This window comes from Pygoscelis adeliae, unplaced genomic scaffold, assembly GCF_000699105.1.
Source record: "Pygoscelis adeliae isolate BGI_AS28 unplaced genomic scaffold, ASM69910v1 Scaffold286, whole genome shotgun sequence".
Taxonomy (NCBI): Eukaryota; Metazoa; Chordata; class Aves; order Sphenisciformes; family Spheniscidae; genus Pygoscelis; species Pygoscelis adeliae.
The window spans coordinates 1687986-1697344 of record NW_008825076.1 but is presented as its reverse complement, the minus strand read 5'-3'; the positions used below and the strand labels follow the sequence as shown (position 1 = coordinate 1697344).

The 9359-nt window shown below is 37.9% G+C and overlaps 1 protein-coding gene across 1 annotated transcript in view; it reads right to left on the bottom strand.

The window, feature by feature from the left end:
- Positions 1–7293, bottom strand: part of ARFGEF2 (ADP-ribosylation factor guanine nucleotide-exchange factor 2 (brefeldin A-inhibited)) — a gene marked incomplete at its 5' end in the record, with an annotated part of 33556 nt that extends 26263 nt beyond the window's left edge. The window contains 11 exons of the mRNA XM_009326734.1: positions 601–740; positions 975–1074; positions 1340–1574; positions 2093–2223; positions 2640–2788; positions 3088–3159; positions 3857–4076; positions 4501–4680; positions 5539–5685; positions 6418–6541; positions 7268–7293. Of these exons, the coding sequence (XP_009325009.1) occupies positions 601–740; positions 975–1074; positions 1340–1574; positions 2093–2223; positions 2640–2788; positions 3088–3159; positions 3857–4076; positions 4501–4680; positions 5539–5685; positions 6418–6541; positions 7268–7293 (1524 nt within the window). The remainder of the gene's footprint in view (positions 1–600; positions 741–974; positions 1075–1339; positions 1575–2092; positions 2224–2639; positions 2789–3087; positions 3160–3856; positions 4077–4500; positions 4681–5538; positions 5686–6417; positions 6542–7267) is intronic.
- Between the last annotated feature and the right edge of the window lie 2066 nt (positions 7294–9359).

The window sequence follows — 9359 nt, the reverse complement described above, 5'->3', positions numbered from 1 at the left end:
CAAGCATTGATACAATTCTAATAAAGGGTGCACTCAGTTCCGAGACCAACACTGGCACCAAGTTCACTTCAGCCCTGAAAGCCATTAGGCTGGGCTAGAAAAACAGTGTTATAGGCAAGGCCAACGTCAGAAATATCTGCTCTTGCTGAAAGCAGTCTGTACTCCACCCTCCCTCTAAGGACTGGGAAAGTATAGTTTTAAAAATAAAATACTTGTGGTGGAGATATGGCATAAGAAGTTTGTGCAAAGCAAACACAAGATGAAGGTACTGCTGGTTCATAAGCCCCAGAAGGAAAGTCATCAAGTAAGGCAGAAGAAGGCTCATTTGATTCTCTCTCCCATGGCAGCCCAACAAAAGAGCCCAGAACAAGCCTAGCGTCACAATACAAATATGCAGCAAAATCATCAAGTAAATTAATCATACTGCTTCAGCACCCAATTGCAAATGAGCTAACTAATAAAAAGTAACATCAGTAGGTTACAGACAACATGAACCACTGGAAGTATCAATAACAATGCAGAGATAGCATCATTTATGAAAAAAATAGAGCACCATTTATGAAAAAAATAGTACTTTATCTTCAAAGCTGTTTTTCTTACCTGTAAAGGTGTCATTCCCAACTCATGCCCACTTCGTCCCTGTGCGATTTTGGACAAATCATTTACAAGGCGTTCAAATATATTAGCAGCGTTTAAATCACAGTCATAGTTAACATAAATATCCACTACACACTGGGCATCTTGAAAATAAAAGAAAGTGCAAGTATTAGGATTCAGTGTAATAGCATTTTTAAAAGGAATTTAAAAGCATTTTAAAAGGAGCAGGCAATGGGGACGAATCCAGACATTTAACCCAAGCACTATGGGATCAAATTCAATTTTTTATACTTAAACATTATATGCGGCATTTGTCTTCAAAATAATTTTCATCAGCTGCCACAGGAAGTGACTGCTTTTCACAACAATGGAAATACCTGCACAAATTCTAGTTAAAGTCTGAATCACCATCCATTTGTGTTCAAAGGAGCTTGAAGAAGTCTCTAGAATATTCAGGAAGATCTCTTTGAAGAACACCTGCAAAATAAATGAGCTAAAGGACTTGCTGATCTGAAACTTATTAGAACCATGTCAAATGTACAAATTCATTTCTGTTCAGTAATTTCGCTTTAAGAGTATCATCTCATGCATATTAGAATTTGAATATAGTAGTAATATACTAGTTCAGTAAGCAAATAAAACTAAGACATTAACTTCTAAGTTCCAGCTGTCTTTTTACCATAGCAGTATTTTTATTTGAGAACTAGAGCATCATACAAACAATAGATAAGAAGTCTCTCACCTCAATCTGCATTTTTAAATGGGTCTTAAAATTTGAAAGCAGCGTGAGAAAGATGGCAAGGGAGAGCTCAAATACATCAGGAACAGAAGAGACTCCATTTTTAGATAGTGCTACACAAAGATATTGCTTGATTGCATTGATGAACATTTCGTGTGTCCTGAAAACTGGACCAGCATTCTGCAGTACTGAGAGAAGAAGCTGGAGAGACACTATCTTAGAACGCAATTCATGGGATCTAGAAAAAATTCAACATTAAATATATTTTTATTGTATTTCTGAATACATACTTCTATTCAACATGAGCACTATAGCATTTCTTCCACATCAAGAAGTGACTGCTATTTTAACTCATTTCAATGTGGGGGGCAAGAGGGGTGGAAAACAGCCTGCAAGTGATTTTGGACAATAGCTACCATCTTAATTTGGAGATTTTGCAGGAGTGTTAACATCTTAGACTAGGATAATAGATGCAACTCAGTGCTACTAAGAAGCATTCCCCCACTCCTTCACAAGCTTCACAAATACTACAGTCAAGGCCACTTCAACTGATAAGAATAAACCCGTTACACAAAAAAACCCTCAAGTATTAAATTTTTAATAATTTGAAGCAAGTTTCAATCCTAGATTCACCAAGCTAACTGAAACAAGGGCCTGAGAGGTGAATTTTGAATACCTGCTTTACTATAGAGCAGCTACTTAACTGTCTCCAAAAGCTACCTGAAGAGGACAGTGTAATAAATACAGTCTCATTACTTGGGATCTGGTGGTCCATCACCGAGTGGTTTCATGGAGAGCTTGCACAACGACCTGAACACAAGGAAGGCATCCTTTTGTAGAACATGGGAAAATTTGGCAGCAGCTTGATGTCCAGATACATCTGTTTCCTTGAGAGCAAGAAACACAACATTAGATTCTCAGTGAGACAAAGTAACAGAGCAATTAGGAAGATTCCACAGCTCCTCCGAGAATTAGCTACAGATTAAGAAAATGGTACATTTGGCAAAGTTTAAACTAAACCTAGACAGGACTACAAATGATCTGGATCTTTTCACACATGTTGACTGACTCTTCCCCTCTGCCCCCATCCTGTATTAGAACACAACTAACATAATCAGTTTTAGAACAGCTGTTTTACAATGTCTACTTAAATTGCAGTTACTGCTTCCTTTTCGAACCTGAGCAGAACACATACATTAAAGCTTCTGTCCCTTCCCTCCCCAAAATCCCACTGTATTAGTTGGCATGATAAAAACATTTCTCCTTTCCTAAATATATATTAGCATCCAGTGAAGTTATTTACCAGATTATCAGTGGAGGAAACAGATTGCCCGTCATCTGAAATCCCGTTTGTTTGTACATTTTCATTACTAGAGCCAGAAAGAGTAATATCTGCAGTCTCTGATGCAGGTAGAGCCTTAACTGTTTCTGTTACCTGCTTTTCTTCAGCAGCTAAAGGGGAAAAAGGAAAACTGATTAAAATCACCCATTGAGCTTTTTTTTATCCCATGACTTTGTGAAGCTCTACAGCCAAGTGGGACAGAAGCAGCACTGGTTAACTACATAGTTTCTCAGCTACCAGCAAAAGAAGAATATTGCGAGACAATAAAAAACTGTTCTTACTGCCTTAGTAGGTGTCGTTGAGAAGATTCTTAGTAACAAAAAACCCCAAACATCCACACTTTTATAATCACAAGAATGAAAGTTTGGCAATACACATGCATCTGTTTTACTTCACAAGATTTTGCTACCTTTCACAGCTGACTTGACCACATCTTCCAAGATGCCTTTAACCATCTCCTTTCCTCCATCAGTTGTTTCCTCTAATGAAACACACAAAGAGATAATTTTGGATTTAGTGCTTAGTTTAGGAAGAAGATTAAAAGGAGAAACACGACAGAGGCAGAAGGATTAAAAGTCATAGATTTTCTTTAGTAGTTCTCCTCTAAAACCATTTCCAAGAAGTCATACAAAAATACTCATTGATGTTATTTCCATTGTTTAAATCAAAGCACTGATATTTTTAATGCAGTGAGTTTGTAATTTGTATTTATCAACTGTTCAAACTTTTAGTTTTGGAATATCCTACATTCCTAATTTGGATACAGTATATGAAGACCTTATCATAAGCATAATACACATTATTTTTACCACAGGACTTCAACTACCTCAAAGTGATTCTGTCACGTCCCATGATTATTCTCTTCCTTTCCTTCCCCTTTATCAACCTAATCAAGTCAAATCCCATTATAATTCTATATACATAAACTATATATAGTTTTACTAGGAATTCTAGGGAATTCCCAAGAATTCTAGGGAAAACGTGAGCCTTTCTTCAACGGTTATAATGTTGCAGACAGAAGCTAAGGATGGCCTGTATATTCTGAATAACTACTGAGAAAATCCAAGCATGACTTGAGCCAATAACCCCAGTCACTTGTCCCCAAAACAGCCTAAAAAAGCATTTTCCAATAGAAACACTGTAACTGAAAGCAACAGACACAACCTAGTCTTGTTCACCTGACACTGGAAGAGTCAGATCCTGCTCCAACTTCATGTCTCTGTTTTCTGCCCTCTCAGGCTCACCGTTCGTTAATTCCACGCTTACAGGAGCAGTGGGTTTGCCTTCCTGATAGCTGTGCTTCAACTGACCAATCTTCGGAGACCTGGTCACCACTTGAATTGCAGGAGACTGGGATTTTTGCTGATTTGTTTTTTCTACTTCTCTGGATTCTTGTATCTTGAAAAACCAATATGAAAAAGTTAATCTAAGGCACAAAACATAAGGGAAAACAGATGTCTATGATGACTGATGTTCCTTTGTGAATTCACATGTTAACAAGAAAGAAACAGTGAAAGATATAATCACTTGGCCAGACAAATTAAAAAGATGCATTTCAAGCTTATTTTAAAAGCATCCCATCATTTGTTTATACAAAGCCATTTGGCAGTAACTACAGTGTGAAACCTTGTTATCAGCAATAAGCTTCATTTTATTTTTAATCAGTCAGTATGCTTCACTGAAGGATTTGACAGGTTTTTTTAAATTACAAGTCAATAAATATCCAATTACAATGACAGACCCATTAAAAATAATAATAAAAAAGTTTCCTGTTCATGTGTCAAGCCTAAACATTTGAGATGAGCAAAAGTAAGTTACATACAGCTTGATTTTCCATCCGTGTAAAAATGACATTTAACATCTGCGTAAGGGTAGCTTTGGCAGTTGTCTGATTAATAAGATTTTTACTGGCCAGATAGATGTTGTAACAGGTTCTAACAGTCTGAAGAATTGTTCCTTCATGAATTTCTATATACGGAGACGTTACTGCAGTGAGAAGAGCCTGAAAAAGTCCATAACACAGTAAAAAGTGAAATCTAAGCAAGTAGGTAGCAATACACTTCACGTAGGTCTTCCACAATAATCAGTGGGTTTGTTATGAAACACATCTGTTTATAAGAGGTTATAAGGAACTTCTAGTTCTCTGAAACGACCTTTCAAATTAAAGAAAGTAACAGAACTTCCACATATCTCTCTTCTCTCCTGAGCTGTTAAAGTGTTTTATCACAACTAGTTTTCCACTAATGGAGATATTCTGCCTCCAAACGAAACAGTTATCATTATATTCTATAGCTTCATTTCTATGAAAGGGCCAATTGGTCTACACTGCCATCAAATTAGATTACTAGAAGGTTCACCAACTTCTAACCTCAGCTACGTTAGCCCAAGTAGATTTCAGAACCAGAACACACACCACTGGTACTACTATGCCTTAATATATACTGCAGATCTCTGGAAAAATGGACATAAGAGCAGGCAGGCTAGAGCAGCGGGCCATGATACTGCATCACAGTTACAGTGCCTCCAGTTGAAGGCTGATATGGCCTAATGAATGTGGGCATTACTAGCCTAGAAGATGAACATTGAGCTGTCTGCAAGATGAAATATCCAGGCCATGGCTCATCCCAGAAAGAAGGACAAACATTTATAAAGTATTCCCTTATGTTCTGCTTCACCAAGAGGAAATACATTTCACATACCAATTCTGAGCTGGTGACAGCCTCCCTAAATTCAATGACACATCTAACAGTGTAAGAAATGGAGAAACTGGGCCCTAAATAGTACTTTGCATTAATTTTTTCCAGTTACAAAATCAAAGAAAGCAAATTAATACTGCGCCAAAATGAACCAAATAAAATACCTTAATTATCTGCAGTTGTACTCCTTCATCTGTTTGAGGACCCTGAAAGCAATTGCAAATGGTTTCAACTATTCGGTCAATCAGTCTTTTTCCAGGAGCTCCACTGTCTGGAGCATTGCCGGTGATATGTCCATATGCAATGAGTTTCTAGGTAGAAAGAATGCAGGTTAGACAACCGTATATTGTTATGTAAAATACAGTTAAGTACAGCATAAAAAGGGGGTTTTAGACAGCATACCTCACTTAACCAGTTTTAACACAAAAATTTAACACCGTCAATAGTCTGGCTACCAAATACTTGGACTGTTCACTATATCTGTTTTGTCTAGATGTGCAAGTGATACAGAAGCTTTTTCCACCCAAATCATTTCTTCCTACCGTAACCAGACAAAAGTTTTTAACATCAGTCTTTGGATCTATTAACAACAGAAAGGTTCTGCCCAAATAGTTAGCTGAGATTAAGTTGCATTTGTTTTTTCTGTAAGAATCTAAGGACAAACAAAGTAGAAGGATTCCAGAGTCTGACCTCCCATCACGTCAGCACTACAAGAAACACCATGGTACATATTCCTTTTAGAGCACCACAGGTGAAACATCTTTACTGAATAATGTAAGCATTCATGAGCTTCAGTAAAGGCTTGCTTCACTATAAAACCACACACACACTTCTGACTTTGACAAGACGCGCTTTCAGCCAAGTCTGATGATAACCTATTTTGCACGGTTTGTGCATCTCGGTAGCCATAGTGGGTATCTGCACAGCTGTATGTTCTCAGGACAGTATTACTTCTTCACTCTAGGAATGCCAACAGCACACAAGATTTTTGTAACTGCACGTTTCTCCATTTCACTCTGTCCAAGTTTAAACAGAACACTTACCTGTAAACAATCCAGTGAAGTACTGACAATGCGTGGAGACTTTGACTGGCAGGCCAGTTCAAACGGAAGGAAATATTTATCTGCTTCAATGAAGTTTGCTTTTGGTGGAGCAGCAGTGCCTTCTCTAGGTCAGATAAGAAGAGTTAATTTTTCTAAACATGTATATCACAGCAAACTACACTTTCTCCTTTTCTAAATTTAAAGCTGAATGGTACACAAAAAACCCACTTTACATTTATTTATATCGCATCTGATCTTTTTCATCTTTCGTCAACTTAACTCTTCCCTCACTACACTCCAACACTGTCGCACTACCTGAAATACTGGGCAACTCCTACACAACTTCATGATAAATCTATCAAAGTTATTCTGAATTAAACAGTGCCCATATGAGGAATACTAAGCAAAGAGAAACACATTTGGGGGCTCATTTTAAATCATAGCACAGTGCTGGAAAAGTGCTTTAAAATTTGGATTTAAGTAATATTTAAATTGGTATTCTTGATCTAGGTAGTTAAGAGCATAAACTATCAAACAGAGGATACCTACTGCTCTTTATGATTTCCCATCAGGCTGTATTAAGCCCAGTAAAAGGAAGTGAAAAGCTAGCACCTTTTAGAAGTTTTGCAATTTCTTCATAGTGAAACTCAGAAGGCAGTTATGGCTTGAGTACCCATAGCCACAAACATTGTGTAATTGGAACACACGGGCCGTATCATGTTTTTGGCAGAGAGGTATGTAACTGGGTATTCAAACTCACTGCCATAATGTATATACACTCTTACATTTCCACTATCAAATTATTATTCCACTTGCTGTTTTCTGGCATTTAAGGCAATTAATGATTTACCTTTGCTTTTCCAGCTCCGTTTTTATTTCATCTGGAAGAAAGAAAAAAAATTCAAAACAACACCCAACATACCTTATCGTTATCAGTAACACAAATAAGGAAAATGTAATAAAGCAAAGCTGTTTCAAACCAGAAGTGCCACACTTCAGTATTTGCTATTCCTTTGCTGTGACATCTTCAGCTTCAGAGACTGTAGACAGTTACACTGTTTATTGGAAGGCATATCTCTCAACTACTACATGAAAAAGCTAATTTTTCCAAACATTCTTAACAAAAGATATCTTTAGAAAATACAGGTATAGTATGCAATTTTTATTCAAGAGTAAGTCTACATCAGAGAGCGCTCAGGTCTGCAGAAGTGTTTAAGCCACTGCATAAACCATTAGTTCAATGCATCAGACCTTCCTGGTAACTACAATGCTGGTTAGCCTGCTTTTGTTAAACATCACAATATGACATCAGCTGAACAAACAAACTCCCAGAGATAAGAAATCTTAAATGCATGCTGTCATTTTGCCAGCAGAGCTTTTTCTTTTTCTTTTTTTTTTTAAATTACACTTTTAGGGAGCTTTTCATAAAATTAAATACAGGAAAAAAAAAAGTTTCTTTCTCATTTCTATTGTATACAGCAGCAAATCCCAAAGATCCTAGTATGGCTTTTTGAGGATTTCTAATGTTATCATCATGATGCACAATACAGACCAGAACTGCACTACACCAGTGTCCTGGTTTCGGCTGGCATAGAGTTAATTTTCTTCCTAGTAGCTGGTACAGTGCTGTGTTTTGGATTTAGTATGAGAACAAAGTTGATAACGCACTGATGTTTTAGCTGTTGCTAAGCAGTGCTTACACTAGTCAAGGACTTTTCAGCTTCCCATGCTCTGCCAGCGAGGAGGTGCACAAGAAGCCAGGAGGGGGCACAGCCAGGACAGCTGACCCAAACTGGCCAAAGGGCTATTCCATACCATATGACGTCATGCTCAGTATATAAGCTGGGGAAAGCTGGCCGGGGGGGGCCGCTGCTCAGGGACTGGCTGGGCATCAGTCGGCAGGTGGTGAGCAATTGCATTGTGCATCACTTGCTTTGTATATTCTTTTATTATTATTGTTATTATTATTACTATTTTATTTCAATTATTAAACTGTTTTTATTTCAACCCACGAGTTTTCTCACTTTTACTCTTCGGATTCTCTCCCCCATCCCACCGGCGGGGGGGTGGTGGGGAGAGTGAGCGAGCAGCTGTGCGGTGCTCAGTTGCCTGCTGAGGTTAAAGCACGACAGCCAGACACAGCATAAGCACATACTGTGAACACTGACAAAAAAATATCAAAAATAGCACACATAGTAAGGCTGCACAGCTACAATCATTTGTAACACCACGTGGAATCCTGTCCATCCCACCCTATGTCACGTGCCTGCAAATTATCATGCCCACAAAACTTGTTTCAATTGTGAAGTTAGCAGAAATGGATCATTCACTCAATACTTGTTCTCCACAACTCCAGAGAGGCACCATTGTTTGGGATTAGATGTTCAGAGTTCAGATTATTTCAGTGCTGTTCGTGAACCTCAATAATTTCTTCTGTCTCAGAAGCATCAATAACAAAACCTACTAATGAACAAGGACTGCAACAAACACATATTACAGTTTTTGCACTGTCCTATTGTTCAATGAATTTTACAAGAATTAATCCTCGCAGAGTACACCTATTTTGTAACATTACTATCCCTATTTTATAGAGAAAACGGAAGCAAAACATGAAGGAAAACTGTACAACTACAAGCTGTGAGTGATAACCTACATACAGGACTGGGACTTGTTATTCTGTCTGCCATACTCTGTCATTAATGCCAACACAGTCAGCAGTCAAGTAAGAAGCAGTCTGACATCCATTAGCAATAAATGGTGTAACAAGAACTGAAGGAACATTATCCACCCTATAGTCAACAAAAGAATAGACCACATCAAAATTGAAGAGTCACAGGCCCACAATGCGTCATGGCTCTGTTCAGAAGCCCACCATTTTCTAATCAGGTCCATCATGCAAACAACCATGCCTGGTACTTTTAAAGGAGAGAGAATTTTCACTT